Source organism: Mobula hypostoma, chromosome 3 (assembly GCF_963921235.1).
Source record: "Mobula hypostoma chromosome 3, sMobHyp1.1, whole genome shotgun sequence".
Lineage (NCBI taxonomy): Eukaryota > Metazoa > Chordata > Chondrichthyes > Myliobatiformes > Myliobatidae > Mobula > Mobula hypostoma.
Window position 1 is genome coordinate 88,656,359 of NC_086099.1, and position 19,204 is coordinate 88,675,562.

Sequence of the window (19,204 nt, forward strand, 5' to 3'; positions counted from 1 at the left end):
TTGTATAATGTATACACAGTTCGATAATAAATGTACTTATAACTTTGAAAAGCATAACTAATGAGGGACAGTTAGTATAGCTTTGTGTGGGGCAGGTCATGTCTTACTTAGCTGACTGAATATCTTTTGAGGTGGTGATGAAGGTGAACAATACAGGTAGCTTACAAGGATTTTAGTACGATATTTGACAAGGTCCTTCATGGAAAGCTTACACAAAACACTAAGATGCATGGGATCGGCAGAAAATTGGCCATTTGAATGCATAATTGGCTTGTCCGTGGAAGATAGAGGGTCGTGGTTGACGAGCCTCATTTTACTTGGAAGTGGTGCTCTGTGTGGATTCATACCAGGACCTCTGCTGTTTGTGAGGTATATAAATGACTTTGATGAACATGTGGATGGGTGGGTTGGTAAGTCTGCAGATGACACAAAGATTGGTGACCTTGTGGATAATGCTGAAGGTTGCCAAAGGATTCTGTGAGCTATAGACCAGTTGCAGATGTGAATGGAGAAATGGCAGATGATGTTTAACCCAGGCAAGTGTGAGGTGTTGTCCTTTCATATATCAAATGTAAAGGAAAAATACATAGTTCATGGCATGCATCAAGGAGAGGGGGGTGGGGTGCGGTCCAGGCTCCAGAGAAAACCGAAGTGACTGAACTCAATGTTTTGATGGTGATCTAGGCAGCTTTATTTTTAACAGAGCATGGAGGGTGCCTGGAATGTGCCCCCAGGAGCGGTAGTGGAGAAAAATAGGGGCATTTGAGAGCCTCTTAGAGATAGGCATATGAATATGGATTCTATACCAACAGAAGGGATTAGGTGCCATTAGCTGAGCCTGTTTGACACAATATCATGGGCTGAAAGGCTTGTTCCTGTGCTGTACAATTCTATGTTCTAAACAACAGAAGGCTGGAAATACTCAGCAAGCCAAACAACATCTGTGGAGAGAAAACGATAGTTCATATTTCCAACATTTTCTGATTGTATTTCATTTCCTCATCCTGTGCTGTCCATCAAATTTATTTCAGCGGTTATTTCTTCAGTGGTTTGATCGGGGTACAACTGCACAAGCGCGTGGACGTCAACCAGGTAGAACGGCGAAAAGAGTTTAAAAGGAGATAGCTTTATAGAGTGGGCAACAGAGTAGGAGGGCTTTGGTTCAACGGGGCTACGGCGATAATAGGTTGAGGTGAGGTAGGTTATCTGTGTAGAATACAGATAGGAAGTATGTGTGTGAAGCCGATGTTCTGCGCTCGGTGTCAGATGAGGGAAGTCCAGGAGACTCCCAGCCTCCTGGACAGCCACATCTGTGCCAGGTGCGTTGAGCTGCAGCTCCTCAGGGACCACGTTAGGGAACTGGAGATGCAGCTCGATGACCTTCATCTGGTCAGAGAGAGTGAGGAGGTGATAGGTAGGAGCTTTCGGCAAGTAGTCACACCGGGGCCTCGAGAGACAGATAAGTGGGTAACAGTCAGGACAGCGAAGGGCAGGAGTCAGATGCTAGAGAGTAATACTGTGGTTGTACCCCTTAACAATAAGTATTCCTGTTTGAGTACAGTTGGGGGGGGGGGAATGGCCTACCTGGGGGAAGCAACAGTGGCCGTGCCTCTGGCAGAGTCTGGCCCTGTAGCTCAGAAGGGTAGGGAAAGGAAGAGGATGGCAGCAGTGACAGGGGACTCTATATTTAGGGGGTCAGGTAGGCGATCCTGTGGATGCAAGAAAGAAGCATGGATGGTAGTTTGCCTCCCAGGTGCCAGGGTCCAGAATGTTTCTGATCGCGTCCATGATATCCTGAAGTGGGAAGAACAGCCAGAGGTCGTGGTACATATTGGTACCAACAACATAGGTAGGAAAAGGGAGGAGGTCCTGAAAGCAGACTGCAGGGGGTTAGGAAGGAAGTTGAGAAGCAGGACCACAAAGGTAGTCATCTCGGGATTACTGCCTGTGCCATGCGACAGTGAGTATAGGAATAGAATGAGGTGGAGATAAATGCGTGGCTGAGGGATTGGAGCAGGGGGCAGGGATTCAGATTTCTGGATCATTGGGACCTCTTTTGGGGCAGGGGTGACCTGAACAAAAAGGACGGGTTGCACTTGAATCCCAGGGGGACCAATATCCTGACAGGGAGGTTTGCTACGGCTGCCGGGGAGAGTTTAAACTAGAATTGCAGGGGGGCGGGAACCGAACTGAAGTGATGGAGGAAGGGGCAGTTGGCTCACAAATAGAGAAAGCTTGGAGACAGTGTGAGAGGGAGGATAGACGGGTGATAGAGAAGGGACGCACTCAGACGGATGGTTTGAGATGTGTCTATTTTAATGCGAGGAGTATCATGAACAAAGCTTACAGCGTGCATCAGTACTTGGAGCTATGATGTTGTGGCCATTACTGAGACTTGGATGGCTCAGGGGCAGAAATGGTGACTTTGTGTGCCAGGCTTTAGATGTTTCAGAAAGGACAGGGAGGGAGGCAAAAGAGGTGGGACGTGGCACTGCTGATCAGAGATAGTGTCACGGCTGCAGAAAAGGAAGAGATCATGGAGGGATTGTCTACTGAGTCTCTGTGGGTGGAAGTTAGGAACAGGAAGGGGTCAATAACTCTACTGGGTGTTTTTTATAGACCATCCAATAGTAACAGGGACACTGAGAAGCAGAGAGGGAGACAGATTCTGGAAAGGTGTAATAATAACAGGGTTGTCATGGTGGGAGATTTTGATTTCCCACATATATATTGGCATCTCCCTACAGCGAGGGGATTAGTTGGGGTGGAGTTTGTCAGGTGTGTTCAGGAAGGTTTCCTGACACAATATGTAGGTAAGTCTACAAGAGGAGAGGCTGTACTTGATTTGGTATTGGGAAATGAACCTGGGAGAGTATCTTGGAGATAATCATTACAATTCTATCTCCCTTACCATAGCATTGGAGAGGGATAGGAACAGACAAGTCATGAAAGCGTTTAATTGGAGTAAGGGGAAATATGAGGCTATCAGGCAGGAACTTGGAAGCATAAATTGGGGACAGATGTTCTCAGGGAAATGTACGGAAGAAATGTGGCAAATGTTCAGGGGATCTTTGCATGGAGTTTTGCATAGGTATGTTCCAATGAGACAGGGAAAGAATGGTAGGGTACAGGAACCATGATGCACAAAGGCTGTTGTAAATCTAGTCAAGAAAGAAAGAAAAGCTTATGAAAGGTTCAAAAAACCAGGTAATGATAGAGATCCAGAAGATTATAAGGCTAGCAGGAAGGAGTTTAAGAATGAAATTAGGAGAGCCAGAAAGGGCCTTGAGAAGGCCTTGGCAGACAGGATTAACAAAACCCCAAGGCATTCTACAATTATGTGAAGAGCAAGAGGATAAGACATGAGAGAATAGGACCAATCAAGTGTGACAGTGGAAAAGTGAGTATGAAACAGGAAGAGATAGCAGAGGTAACTAATAAATACTTTGCTTCAGTTTTCACTACAGAAAGGATCTTGGCAATTGTAGGGATGACTTGCAGTGGACTGAAAAGCTTCAGAATGTAGATATTAAGGAAGAGGATGTGCTGGAACTTTTGGAAAGCATCATCAAGTTGGATAAGACACCAGACTGGATGAGATGCACCCAGGCTACATTGGGAGATGAGGGAGGAGATTGCTGAGCCTCTGGTGATGATCTTTGCATCATCAATGGGACAGGAGAAGTTCCAGAGGACTGGAGGATTAGAGGGTTGCAGATGTTGTTCCCTTATTCAAGAAAGGGAGTAGAGATAGCCGAGGAAATTATAGTGCAGTGAGTCTGACCTCAGTGGTTGGTAACTTGATGGAGAAGATACTGAGAGGAAGGACTTATGAACATTTGGAGAGACATAATATGATTAGAAATAGTCAGCATGGCTTTGTCAAAGGCAGGTCATGCTTTACGATCCTGACTGAATTTTTTGAGGATGTGACTAAACACATTGATGAAGGTAGAGCAGTAGATGTAGTGTATATGGATTTCAGCTAGGCATTTGACAAGGTACCCCATGCAAGCCTTATTGAGAAAGTAAGGAGGCATGGGATCCAAGGGAACATTGCTTTGTGGATCCAGAACTGGCTTGCCCACGGAAGGCAAAGTGTGGTTGTGGACAGGTCATACACTGCATGGTGGTCGGTGACCAGTGGTGTGCCTCAGGGATCTGTTCTGGTACCCCTACTCTTTGTGATTTTTATAAAAGACCTGGATGAGGAAGTGGAGGGATGGGTTAGTAAATTTGTTGATGACACAAAGGTTCGGGGTGTTGTGGATCGTGTGGAGGGCTGTCAGAGGTTACAGCGGGACATCGACAGGATGCAAAACTGGGCTGAGAAGTGGCAGATGGAGTTTAACCCAGATAAGTGTGAGGTGGTTCATTTTGGTAGGTCAAATATGATGGTAGAATGTAGTATTAGTGGTAAGACTCTTGGCAGTGTGGAGGATCAGAAGGATCTTGGGGTCCGAGTTCATAAGACACTCAAAGCAGCTGTGCAGGTTGACTCTGTGGTTAAGAAGGCATACAGTGTATTGGCCTTCATCAATCGTGGAATTGAATTTAGGAGCTGAGAGGTAATGTTGGCGCAACGGAGGATGAGAGGTGACCTGATAGAGGTGTATAAGATGATGAGAGACATTGATTATGTGGACAGTCAGAGGCTTTTTCCCAGGGCTGAAATTGCTAGCACGAGAGGGCACAGTTTTAAGGTGCTTGGAAGTAGGTACACAGGAGATGTCAGGGGTAAGTTTTTTTACGCAGAGAGCAGCAAGTGCATGGAATGGGCTGCCAGCAACAGTGGTGAAGGCGGATACAATAGAGTCTTTTAAGAGACTCCTGGATAGGTACATGGAGCTTAGAAAAATAGAGGGCTATGGTTAACCCGAGGTAATTTCTAAGGTAAGGAAATGTTCAGCACAGCTTTGTGGACCGAAGGGCCTGTATTATGCTGTAGGTTTTCTATGTTTCTAAATTTATTATTATAGTTTTACATAGGTGCCAAGACAGATAATTATCGAATAAATGGTTCTTGACTTGAAACTTTACCTCAGTTTCTCTTTGAAAAGATGCTGTCTGATCTGCTGAGCACTTCCAGCAATCAATGATTTTATTTCACATTCCCTGCAACTGCAGTTTAGTTTCAATATGAAATTAATTGCTCTGAGAAAAGGAAAATCAATTCTTTGCAACACACATAAAAGTTGGTGGTGAACGCAGCAGGCCAGGCAGCATCTCTAGGAAGAAGCACAGTCGACGTTTCGGGCCGAGACCCTTCGTCAGGACTAACTGAAAGAAGAGCTAGTAAGAGACTTGAAAGTGGGAGAGGGAGGGGGAGATCCAAAATGATAGGAGAAGACAGGAGGGGGAGGGATGGAGCCAAGAGCTGGACAGTTCTCTGGCAAAAGGGATATGAGAGGATCATGGAACAGGAGGCCTACGGAGAAAGAAAGGGGGAGGGGGGAAGCCCAGAGGATGGGCAAGGAGTATAGTGAGAGAGACAGAGGAAGAAAAAGGAGAGAGAGAAAAAGAATACACAAATATATATAAAATAATAAATAAATAAATATCGGATGGGGTACGAGGGGGAGGTGGGGCATTAATGGAAGTTAGAGAAGTCAATGTTCATGCCATTAGGTTGGAGGCTACCCAGACGGGATATAAGGTGTTGTTCCTCCAACCTCCAACCTGAGTGTGGCTTCATCTTTACAGTAGAGGAGGCCGTGGATAGACATATCAGAATGGGAATGGGACGTGGAATTAAAATGTGTGGCCATTCGGAGATCCTGTGGACAGAGCGTAGATGTTCAGCGAAATGGTCTCCCAGTCTACGCTGGCTCTTGCCAATATATAGAAGGCCACACCGGGAGCACCGGATGCAGTATATCACCCCAGCCGACTCACATGTGAAATGTCGTCTCACCTGGAAGGACTGTCTGGGGCCCTGGATGGTAGTGAGGGAGGAAGTGTAAGGGCATGTGTAGCACTTGTTCCACTTACAAGGATAAGTGCCAGGAGGGAGATCGGTGGGGAGGGATGTGGGGGGGACGAATGGACAAGGGAGTTGCGTAGGGAGCGACCCCTGCGGAAAGCCGTGGGGGTGGGGGAGGAAAAGATGTGCTTAGTGGTGAGATCCTGTTGGAGGTGGCGGAAGTTACAGAGAATTATATGTTGGACCCGGAGGCTGGTGGGGTGGTAGGTGAGGACAAGAGGAACCCTATTCCTAGTGGGGTGGCGGGAGAATGGAGTGAGAGCAGATGTGCGTGAAATGGGAGAGATGAGTTTGAGAGCAGAGTTGATGGTGGAGGAAGAGAAGCCCCTTTCTTTAAATAAGGAGGACATCTCCCTCGTCCTGGAATGAAAAGCCTCATCCTAAGAGCAGATGTGGCGGAAATGGAGGAATTGCGAGAAGGGGATGGCATTTTTGCAAGAGACAGGGTGAGAAGAGGAATATCCAGATAGCTGTATCCATTCCTTCTCTTTGCCTTGTTAGTAAATATTTTATCCACATAAAAACATCCATCAAAAGAATAGAAGTGCAAACACAGAGAATGTAAAAGAAACTGGGCATATTAGTTTGGTATAGTACCACTGTAAAATTAAATTCTTGCTTTGATCAAACATAATTTATTATTGTCAATAAGGTACTTTAACCAGGTGTTTGACCAAAGCATACTGTATATAAAATAATCATAATTTAACATAACACCCACTTTTGCTTTTCTCCAGGTTTTCCATTCCTCATACTTTATTTTATATTCTTCCATCTTATTCTCATAGTCTTCTTGATAGTCTTCTAGAAGTTCTGCAATCTCAGCCTGGATTTCACATTCATAGCTTACTTCATCAGCTTTCCTGTTAACCTCTTGTCTGTAACACAAATAATAAATCATACATGTTGCGTGTTCATTAAATACATAAATAGGCCCATAGCTACAGAGCAGTGATGGAAAACCCAAATCTGAATTCTCATTTTCAGACACACTGGTGAACCAGCTCAAACAGGTGATAACTGGCAGTAGCCTTTACAAGTTGTTGTAATGTGAGCATTATTAAAAGTAAGTTAATACTAATTAGGATAATGGAGGGTTTTACTTCCGTTCTTTTTACTTCTGGTATGCTTTGTATATAGGGTGCCTGCCATGCTGTATGGGTTGTGAAAGCCTCTGTATATACATAACGGTTTTGAAATTCGAGATAAAGTTGTTTCTTGGGCATGAAGTTGTCGAGTGTACCTTTTTCAAGGTAGATGTTACCACATATTTTTGGCGATGAGGTGAACTGGTTTTGTGAACGTATCGGTATGATTTTCAAACGGGAGCTTCGTGTTTCAGATGGCTAAGTTTGGAACTATTGGGGAACTTCTGGAAGGAAATGAGGACTGGCCGGAGTATGAGGAAAGATTGGGACACTTTTTCTGTGCTAATGGAATTACGGAGGAGGCTAAGAAGTGCTCTATTCTCCTGAGTATGTGTGGGGCAAAGACTTACAAGCTAATAAGGAATTTAGCCACACCGCGGAAACCGGGGGACATTCCATATAACGAACTGGTCAAGCTCGTGGGGAACCGCTACAATCTGAAACCTTCTGTGATAGTCCAGCGGTGTAAGTTTCACAGCCGTTTCAGGAAGCCAGGTCAGTCTGTGGCCAATTTTGTGGCCGAGCTTTGGCAGCTGTCGGAGCATTGTGATTTCAGAGCGGTGTTGGATGACATGCTCTGTGATAGATTGGTATGCAGCATTAATAATGACAACATACAATGCTGCCTGTTAGGGGAAACCCCACCGTTGACTTTCAAGAAAGCCTTAGCGATTGCCCAAGGCATGGAGATGGCTGCTAATAATGTCAAGGATATCCAGAAAGGACATGGGGGGTCGCAGTCGGCGGCAGTGCACCAAGTCAGGAGGGAGACTGGTAAACAGGTAAAGTGGGTGGAATGTTTCCGGTGTGGAGGGATGCACTATGCAAATGATTGCAAATTCAAAGACACTGTCTGCCATGCTTGTAGCAAAAAGGGACATTAGCTAAAAAGTGCAAAAGAGACGGGAGGAGAAGATGGCAGCGCCACGCAGCACTCCGGTGAAATGATATTGTATCTGTTAAATAGGGGCCGTGGACAATTCTGATTTGATGGAGACAGACGTGAAAGCACAGAGGAACATCTGGAGAAATTTCTGAAATGCCGGTTCGCTGCTGCTGTTACTGGGCGATCGAGAATCTTCCGGAGGGAAGACCCCAAAATCCCCGGCTTTGCCTGCTACTGGTGACCGAGGCTGAGGTTGAAGCGTTCAGATAGAGATGGTGCTCGGTACTCGGTGTCGGAGGGCTGATCGGAGGCTCAAAGTTTTCGGATGACTCAGAGTCAGACTGTGGTCGGGCATGGCAGGGAGAGTTTTCTTCCTTCTCCCGTCTGCGTGAGATGTGGGACATTTGACAGACTTTGAACTTTTTTACTGTGCCATGGCCTGTTCTTCATCAAGTTATAGTATTGTTGCACTGTTGTAACTATATGTTATAATTATGTGATCTTTGTTAGTTTTTCAGTCTTGGTCTGTCCTGTGTTTCTGTGATATCACACCGGAGGAATATTGTATCATTTCTTAATGCATGCATTACTAAATGACAATAAAAGAGGACTGCGTGTCCTCATAATCTAATCTAATCTAAATTCAAAGGGTAAGATTCAGCCTGGGCAGGGGAAAGCTCAATAGGCTCAGGCAGCCACACACCATCTAGGAGAAGCAGATGAAGAGGCAGCGTGTGCCTACGACATGTTTGCAGTGGAAACAGATGAGGAACCACCTGAACCATATTATGCCACAGTCACTGTCAGGGGAAAGGACATTATGTTTGAGATTGATTCAGGGGCTACTGCATCGGTCATTAGTGAGGAGACCTACAGGAGGACATGGGGGTCCAACCTGCCTCCCATTAAACCGTCAAAGCTCAAACTTAGGACCTATACGGGGCAGCCCATACCTCATTTAGGGGTGTTATATGTGGACATTTCAGCTGGGGGTCAGAAGACTGAAGCCAGGCTAGTGATAGCTAAGGGCAGGGAGCCCAGTCTTTTGGGTCGAGATTGGCTTCGCAAAATCTGGCTAAACTGGCATGAAATTAAGTATGCGCACACGATGGAGGACATTCCGCAGCGGTACAGTGACGTTTTCAGGGAGGAGCTAGGAACACTGAAAGGTGTGACAGTGAAACTCCATGTCAACCCTGAGGCTACACTTCGTTTTTATAAGCCCAGGTCGTGCCCTATGCCATAAAAGGCAAAGTCGAAGAGGAGCTGGAACGTTTACAGAGGCTGGGCATTATTGAGTCCGTCCAGCTTTTAAGGAGGGTGGCTCCTATTGTTCCAGTTTTGAAGGCAGACAAAACGGTGAGGATATGGGGGATTATAAGCTTACGGTGAATCAGGTTTCTAGGCTGGAGGAGTACCCATTGCTATGGGTGGATGACCTGTTTGTGACCCTGTCAGGGGGTAAACTATTCACAAAGCTGGACATGAGCCACGCCCCAACAGCTGCTGCTCGACGAGGATTCAAAGGAGTACGTCACAATTAATACGCACAAAGGATTATTCAAGTACAATCGCCTGGTGTTTGGAGTGGCGTCCAGCCCTGCCATTTTCCAAAGGACAATGGACACTTTGCTGCAGGGGATTCCGCAGGTAGCAGTGTACCTTGATGATATCTTGATCATGGGGGCTACGGATGTGGAGCATCTGGCTAACTTAGAATGGGCGCTGAAGAGGCTCTCAGATGCAGGGCTGCGGTTGATGCATGGAAAATGTGTGTTTCTGGCATCGAGTGTGACTTACCTGAGACACAAGATCACAGCTGAGGGGCTTTGCCCTGTGCAGGACAAAGTGAGAGCTATTAAGGAAGCCCCAAGCCCTAAGACTGTCACGGAACTCAGATCATTTTTGGGCATGGTGAATTATTATGGCAAGTTTCTCCCTGACCTCTCAAAACCCACTGTATAAGTTGCTTCACAATGACACTAAGTGGCAGTGGGGTGAAGAGCAGGAGGAAGCTTTCAAGGAAGTGAAAGAACTCCTCCACTCAGCGAAGCTGCTTGTTCACTATGACCCAGACAAGGAGATCACCCTTGCATGCGATGCCTCGCCCTACGGAGTCCGGGCAATTCTCTCACATGTAATGGGGGACCATTCAGAGAAGCCTATTGGTTTTGCTTCACGTACCCTGACAGCTGCTGAGAAGGGATATTCACAGTTAGACAAAGAAGGTCTGGCCATTGTTTCTGCAGTCAAACGCTTTCACCAGTACCTGAATGGACGCGTATTTACAATTTATACGGACCATAAACCACTGATAAGCTTGTTTAGTGAGACTAGATGCATCCCACTTCTAGCCACAGCCAGGATACAGCGTTGGGCTCTTACATTGTCAGCCTACTGGTAAACTATAGTGTACAGAGCGGGTGGGAATAATGCAAACGCCGATGCACTGAGTCGACTACCTTTATCTGAGACACCTGTTACTACATATGTGCCTCCAGAGACTGTGTTTTCATTGGAGCGGCTGTCAGAGACACCTGTAAAGGCAACCCAGATCAGGCAGTGGACAGGGAGGGACCCAGTCCAGTCCCAAGTCAAGACTTTTCTTTTACAAGGTTGGCCCAATCGTGGAAGGAGAGGAACTGAGGCCTTATGCCAAATGCAAGACAGAACTCAGTCTGCAGGATGGCTGCATTTTCTGGGGGGTGAGGGTCATCGTGCCTCCCCCTGGCTGTTCACAGATTGTGGAGGAAATTCATGAGGTTCACCCAGGAGTGTCTCAAATGAAAAGCCTTGCAAGATCCTATGTTTGGTGGCCAGGAATGGATCAGGATCTGGAGAACAAGGTAAAATCATGCACGCAATGTCAGACTAATCAGAATATGCCACCACCAGCTCCTTTGCATCCATGGGAGTGGCCAGACAACTCCTGGTCTAGGCTACGTTTCAACTTTGCTAGCCCTTTTATGGGGCAGATATTTCTTGTAATGGTAGATGCGCATTCTAAATGGATCGAAGCTCACATCATGAGCAACATCACAGCCCCCTCAACCATAGACAAACTCAGGCAAGTGTTTGCAGTCCACAGGCTGCCTGACACTCTGGTCACTGATAATGGCCCGACGTTCACCAGTGAACTGTTCAGTGAGTTCATGCAGCAGAATGGCATTCATCACATTCGTATGGCCCCTTTCCACCCAGCCTCCAATGGTTTGGCTGAGCGGGCTGTTCAGACAGTGAAGGAAGGCTTGAAACGGATGACAGGGGACTTTCTTAGCATGCGGCTTTCACGTTTCCTGTTTAAATACCACCTCACGCCACAGACTATGACTGCCCACACTCCAGCAGAAATGTTGATGGGGCATAGGCCCAAGTCAAGATTGGACCTGCTGCGCCCGGACATGAAGGCAAAAGTGGAGAGAAAGCAGGAAAAGCAGAAGGAGGAACATGATCAACGTGCACGAGAGAGACAGTTAAAACCGGATGACAATGTCTATGTGAGAAACAATCAGCAATGGCTGCCTGGGGTTATTCTTAAACAGAGTGGTCCCATCTCCTATGTTGTTAGGCTGACTGATGGGCGTGTTTTCCACAGACATCAGGACCATGTGCGCCTGCGTAATATTACCGGCTCAGAGGCAGACAGTTCCATGGACTTTCCATTTGTGAGACAGACTATGGTGGGAGCATGTCCACCAGTGACTTTGCCAGAGGGCAAGACGCTGGAAGAGGGGTCGGGGTCCCCTGAGGAGGATGGACATTCTCACGCAGACACACAGACCCCTCTCATGCCCCCAACACCAGACACACTCAAAACACCATCACCAGTGGTGCCTGCTGGGTCACCGGGGGTAGTGCGCGGATCACAGCACACTTGTAAACTTCCTGACAGACTGAATCTTTGACGGTACAGTTCTTTTTTTGTTGTTGTTAGATTGAATGTTGAACCTGTCACATTTTCCACGTCTTGTACTGATAAACTGTTGCTGAGATACTAGTATAAGTTTTCAGGTGTATGCAAGTTAATAACATCACTGTTTTTATTTCCTAGTTTTTTACATTTGGGGTTGTTGGATTTTAAAGGGGGAGAAGAGTTGTAATGTGAGCATTATTAAAAGTAAGTTAATATTAATTAGGATAATGGGGGTTTTTACTTCCGTTCTTTTTACTTCCGGTGGGCTTTCTACATAGTGTTCCTGCCATGCTGTACGGGTTGTGAAAGCCTCTGTATATACATAACGGTTTTAAAGTTCGAGATGAAGTTGTTTCTTGGGCATGAAGTTGTCGAGTGTGCCTTTTTCAAGGTAGAAGTTACCACACAAGTGATCTCTTGTGATCCTTTCAAAATCACCAGTTAGTCCTCATGTTGAATAAAAAAAAATCAGATCTAATTAAACCTTACCATATTAAATAGTAACCTTTGGTAAGGTAACTATTTAATATTGCTGGAGTGGAGTTCAGTTCTGCCTACATTAACAATTACAGAAACAAAGATATTTATTTTAACTAATAAGAAGCCTAATGATAACTGATCTTCTTGATGTTATAACCTTCTCTGACCAGGACTTTCTTACATAATAATATTCTAATACATCAAGCTTCTTCTTCTTTGAAAAGTATTTTTACACTTTATTTGTAATACAGTCATCTGATCCTGATTACAGGTTCTTTTTTTTCCACAGTTGGTTTGCTTTTCTCAACTGTGTATTTGCCTCTGATGCATTTTTCCTCAAGGGGCAAAATAACTCTTAAAGTGCCTCCCTACTATTCTGCGAGTTTTCAACAACAGGTATCTGTATCACCACAGGGAGCCAACCATGGTCAAAATGTGTCCAATTCCACAGTAGGATGCAAATCTCTCCATTGACACCAAGGCAACATTTGAAAGATTTTGGTGTCAAGGAGCTTTGGTAAAAACAGAAGGCAATGGGAATCAAAGAGAAAATTCTTTAAGGGTTGCAGTCGTATTTTGCATAAAAAAAGGACACCCATGGTTGTTCACACTTCATCTGCGCCCTAGGACATCACTGTGGTTAGTCTTTCAGATTAGTTTACACCCAGCCCCCTTCATGCAGTATGACCTTGAAATCACATGGTCAAGACATAGATTGACGTTTTATTGATATTTACATATCCTCAGATCAAAAACAACACAGAAGTGCCAATCTCACTACCTCCAATGAAAGAAAGTCTAACAATTTTTAAATTTCAGTGGCTTTACTACCAATGAATCAACCATTATCAACTTGCTGGGTATCACCATATATTTGAAACTTAACTGGTCCTACATCGTAGTTAATGTGGTTCTAAGAGAACTGTGCAAATCCTTTGGTGCGCAAACAACAGGAATTCTGCAGATGCTGGAAATTCAAGCAACACCATAGAACCACAGAAACTACAGCACAGAAACAGGCCCTTTGGCCCTTCTTGGCTGTGCCGAACCATTTTCTGCCTAGTCCCACTGACCTGCACACGGACCATATCCCTCCATACACCTCCCATCCATGTATCTGTCCAATTTATTCTTAAATGTTAAAAAAAACCCCGCATTTACCACCTCGTCTGGCAGCTCATTCCATACTCCCACCACTCTCTGTATGAAGAAGCCCCTCCTAATGTTCCCTTTAAACTTTTCCCCCCTCACCCTTAACCCATGTGCTCTGGTTTTTTTCTTCCCTTGCCTCAGTGGAAAAAGCCTGCTTGCATTCACTCTATCTATACCCATCATAATTTTATATACCTCTACCAAATCTCCCCTCATTCTTCTACACTCCAGGGAATAAAGTCCTAACCTATTCAACCTTTCTCTGTAACTGAGTTTATCAAGTCCCGGCAACATCCTTGTAAACCTTCTCCGCACTCTTTCAAACTTATTTATATCCTTCCTGTAATTTGGTGACCAAAACTGAACACAATACTCCAGATTTGGCCTCACCAATGCCTTATACAACCTCATCATAACATTCCAGCTCTTATACTCAATACTTCGATTAATAAAGGCCAATGTACCAAAAGCTCTCTTTACGACCCTATCTACCTATGACGACACTTTTAGGGAATTTTGTATCTGTATTCCCAGATCCCTCTGTTCCACTGCACTCCTCAGTGCCTTACCATTAACCCTGTATGTTCTACCTTGGTTTGTCCTTCCAACGTGCAATACCTCACACTTGTCAGTATTAGACTCCATCTGCCATTTTTCAGCCCATTTTTCCAGCTGGTCCAAGTCCCTCTGCAGGCTCTGAAAACCTTCCTCACTGTCTACTACACCTCCAATCTTTGTATCATCAGCAAACTTGCTGATCCAATTTACCACATTATCATCCAAATCATTGATATAGATGACAAATAACAATGGACCCAGCACTGATCCCTGTGGCACACCACTAGTCACAGGCCTCCACTCAGAGAAGCAATTCTCTACCACCACTCTCTGGCTTCTTCCATCGAGCCAATGTCTAATCCAATTTACCACCTCTCCATGTATACCTAGCGACTGAATTTTCCTAACTAACCTCCCATGCGGGACCTTGTCAAAAGCCTTACTGAAGTCCACGTAGACAATATCCACTGCCTTCCCTTCATCCACTTTCCTGGTAACCTCCTCGAAAAATTCCAACAGATTGGTCAAACATGACCTACCACGCACAAAGCCATGTTGATTCTCCCTAATAAGCCCCTGTCTATCCAAATGCTTGTAGATTCTGTCTCTTAGTACTCCCTCCAATAACTTACCTACTACTGACGTTAAACTCACCGGCCTATAATTTCCCGGATTACTTTTCGATCTTTTTTTAAACAACGGAACAACATGAGCCACTCTCCAATCCTCCGGCACTTCACCCGTAGACAGCAACATTTTAAATATTTCTGCCAGAGCCCCCACAATTTCAACACTAGTCTCCTTCAAGGTCCGAGGGAACACTCTGTCAGGTCCCGGGGATTTATCCACTTTAATTTTCCTCAAGACAGCAAGCACCTCCTCCTTTTCAATCTGTACAGTTTCCATGGTCTCACTACTTGATTCCCTCAATTCCATAGATTTCATGCCAGCTTCCTTAGTAAATACAGACGCAAAAAACCTATTTAAGATCTCCCCCATTTCCTTTGGTTACGCACAAAGCTCACCAGTCTGATCTTCAAGAGGACCAATTTTATCCCTTACAATCCTTTTGCTCTTAATATACTTGTAAAAGCTCTTTGGATTCTCCTTCACTTTGACTGCCAAGGCAACCTCATGTCTTCTTTTAGCCCTCCTGATTTCTTTCTTAAGTATTTTCTTGCACTTCTTATGCTCCTCAAGCACCTGATTTACAACATTTCCTATACATTTCATACAATTCACTCTTCTTCTTTATCAGAGTTGCAATATCCCTTGAGAACCAAGGTTCCTTATTCCTATTCAATTTGCCTTTAATCCTGACAGGAACATACAAACTCTGCACTCTCAAAATTTCCCCTTTGAAGGCTTCCCACCTACCAATCACATCTTTGCCAGAGAACAACCTGTCCCAATCCACGCTTTTTAGATCCTTTCTCATTTCTTCAAATTTGGCCTTCTTCCAGTTCAGAATCTCAACCCTAGGACCAGATCTATCCTTGTCCATGATCAAATTGAAACTAATGGTGTTATGATCACTGGAACCAAAGTGCTCCCCTACACAGACTTCCGTCACTTGCCCTAATTCGTTTCCTAACAGGAGATCCAATATTGCATCCCCTCTAGTTGGTCCCTCTATATATTGATTTAGAAAACTTTACTGAACACATTTTACAAACTCTAAACCATCTAGACCCCTAACAGTATGGGAGTCCCAATCAATGTATGGAAAATTAAAATCCCCTACCACCACAACTTTATGTTTCCTGCAGTTGCCTGTTATCTCTCTGCAGATTTGCTCTTCCAAGTCTCATTGACTATTGGGTGGTCTGTAATACAATCCCACTAATGTGGCCATACCTTTCCTGTTTCTCAGCTCCCCCCATAAGGACTCAGTAGACAAGCCCTCTAATCTGTCCTGCCTGAGCACTGCTGTAATATTTTCCCTAACAAGCAATGCTACTCCCCCACCTTTCATTCCTCTGCCTCGATCACATCTGAAACATCGGAACCCTGGAATATTAAGCTGCCAGTCCTGCCCCTCCTGTAGCCAAGTTTCACTAATTGCCACAACATCATAATTCCACGTGTCAATCCACGCCCTCAACTCATCCGCCTTCCCCGCAATACTCCTAGCATTGAAATATATACACCTCAGAAGACTTTTACCACCACTCACAACCTTTCTATCAGTGGATTTGCTTAAACTTTCAACATCATTTATTTTCACCCCAGCCACACAGTCAGCTCTGGCACTCTGGTTCCCATCCCCCTGCAAATCTAGTTTAAAGCCTCCCCAATAGCACTAACAAACCTCCCTGAAAGGATATTGGTCCCCCTGTGGTTCAAGTGTAACCCGTCTCTCTTGTACAGGTCCCACCTGCCTCAGAAGAGGTCCCAATGATCCTGAAATCTGAAACCCTGCCCCCTACACCAGTTCCTCAGCCACCTGTTCCTCCTCCAGAGCATCCTATTCCTACGCTCACTGGCACCTAGCACAGGTAGCAATCCTGAGATTACCACCCTCGAGGTCCTGCTTTTCAACTTCCTACCAAGCTCTCTATACTCACTGTCCACACATACAAGTTGCTGGTGAGTGCAGCAGGCCAGGCAGCATCTCTAGGAAGAGGTGCAGTCGACGTTTCAGGCCGAGACCCTGACGAAGGGTCTCGGCCTGAAACGTCGACTGCACCTCTTCCTAGAGATGCTGCCTGGCCTGCTGCATTCACCAAATCCTTTGGTGAACTACTCTGGTGTTTACAAGAAGTACAAATCAGGACTGTGATGCAATATCCTCCATTTGCTTAGATTATTGCAGTTCCAATAATCCCCGGTGTGTTTAACAGCATACTCCAGCCACAATCCTAAACATTTAATTCATCCAGCTGAAAACAATGCCACAAAGTGATCAGTGAAACATAATCCCCTCTTGCATTCTTCTGCAATGGATCTATTTCCAAGTTAATTGGATTTCTTCATTTTTATTGTTTCCAATTTTAAATTGTGGAAGTCCTTATACACTGGAACAGTAGGATCACCAACAGCAGAAGGATTTCAATGGCTCACCACTGCATTTTGGAGGGCATTTAGGGATGTGCTGGCTTTGCCAGTGATATTCCACATATTTTTAATGAATAAAACAAATTCCACTGTAGTCTCTTATTATATGAATTTTTAAATTAATTATTTTTGTTCTTACTAACAAACATATGGGAGGGAATAGGGTGTGAAAGAGGCACAGGCTGGGGGAATGGAGACTCAGAAATGAATGGGGAGAACAGAGAAGGGGTTATGGGATGGAACGGGAAGGAGAAGTGGTAGAAGAAGCATTGTAATATGACTAGAGCTCTTTGTGTACCAACTCCATTAAGTATTATAATGATTGAAAACTGAAAACAAAAATCACTTCACCTTCTAAGATGTAGCTTCACTGGTGTGTTGGTAAATTTCTGGAACTCTCTAAGTGACTTTATGTCTTTCCATACTTTAACAATATTCTTTAGCAGGGTTCGATCTCTTTCTTGTTCCATGTGACACATCCTTCGGGTTGCTCTGTGAAGAAATATTCACATTTATTTTTGTATTTTGATTACACCAATCTTAAACCTAATGAAAAGCCTCCCTCTTTAGATCATGTTTGTAGATCAGTTGGTTTTAGTTTTGTGAAGGCTTTAACCCAGCTTTTTTATTAAATCACTCTGCATTCTTGGCAGACTCTTCTCAAAAAACATTCTCACTGCTTATTAATTTAGCCTCCTTTCCAAAAAACAATAATGCCTGAAGGAAAAAGTTGTCTTCTCAGCGGAAAAAGTTGTCTTCTCAGCAAAAAAAGTAGACACAATTCTTTTCATGTTTGAATAAAAACACCTCAGGGTTCGTTGAACACAATAATTAAAATATATCTTGTTCTGTTTAAGACTATGGTACTGATCAACGCAATTTCCAATATTGCTTGTGAATCAATTTATTCTGGCAAATAGTACGAAAAAAGTAACTACATAATTCAATCATTTGTATGCCTATTTGTTGCACTAGATTTATTTATTAGTTGCACTTGGCAGTAATATTAATTTTTCCACATAGTTGTTAAATCAAATGTCCTGTTTCATGCATTAGTTGGTTTCCATGGTGCTGGATAATATTGTTGCTTCAAGAATGATATTAACTTTATTCCCCCTTCGGCCTTACAAGTAAACACCCTACCAGATGGCATCAGATTTAATTCTGATTTGTGCTGTATCAGCTTCTTGAATTGTTTAGCAGTTGGTGCAATATAATTAATCACGGTGTTGCTGGGAGACAAAAGGAAAAATTTGCTGCAGCTCCTGATCAATGCCCACTCCTGCAATGAATGTATCTGTAGAGATTACACTCACATATAAATCACAGGTATGATAATCCATTGTCAAATGCAGATTGATACGACACATGCAGATTTATAACTGGATGAGGTGCAGCAGGACCTGCTAACATTTGTGGGGCCATATCTGCTGCCAACTGCACAGGTAGAGAAGGGAGTGGTAGCATTTGATTGAACAGAAGGGAGCTATTCCACATATTATGCCCAAACCACCCAAAATCGGAATGATTTAGCTTACTCTCAACTCTTCAATAACCTTACAGGTTACAGATACATAAACAGACATCCAGTACATTTTAAATACAGTCAGATGTATCTACTTTGCAGAAGTGAAACACCGCAGTCCTGAGGCTGCCACCAAGTGGCTGATACCAAACACCACCAACAAAAACACCGAACACAGAGAACTGCAGTGTGTATACTAAAGAAATATCAAATATAAAATCAACACAATATATACTCTAAAAGAATAAGCTTCAAACTCTGACCATATATTGTGGATAATAGGTGCTCTAAATCATCCTTTATCATGGATGGTAAACAGTGATCTAATCACTTGAATGCGCTGCAGTGTAAGTTCTGTTACCCTGGTCCTGCTACCCCATACTACAGAGATTCCTCTTCCAGTAACTTGTGATACCCTCCACCAACAGTCTCCATTTGGGAGGAATGTAAGGAAAGGGAGGAAAATTATAATCCTCCTCTCTAACTACACCCATTCTCCTCA

General features: G+C 44.3%; 1 protein-coding gene across 2 annotated transcripts in view; it reads right to left on the reverse strand.

Moving 5' to 3' along the window:
* cc2d2a (coiled-coil and C2 domain containing 2A) overlaps positions 1 to 19,204 on the reverse strand; it is a 163,361-nt gene that overhangs the window by 72,471 nt on the left and 71,686 nt on the right. For both annotated transcript variants that reach the window (XM_063043416.1, XM_063043415.1), the window contains exons 16-17: positions 17,529 to 17,669; positions 6,705 to 6,861 (exon numbers count right to left, since the gene is read on the reverse strand). In XM_063043416.1, coding sequence (XP_062899486.1) covers positions 6,705 to 6,861; positions 17,529 to 17,669 — 298 coding nt within the window. The remainder of the gene's footprint in view (positions 1 to 6,704; positions 6,862 to 17,528; positions 17,670 to 19,204) is intronic.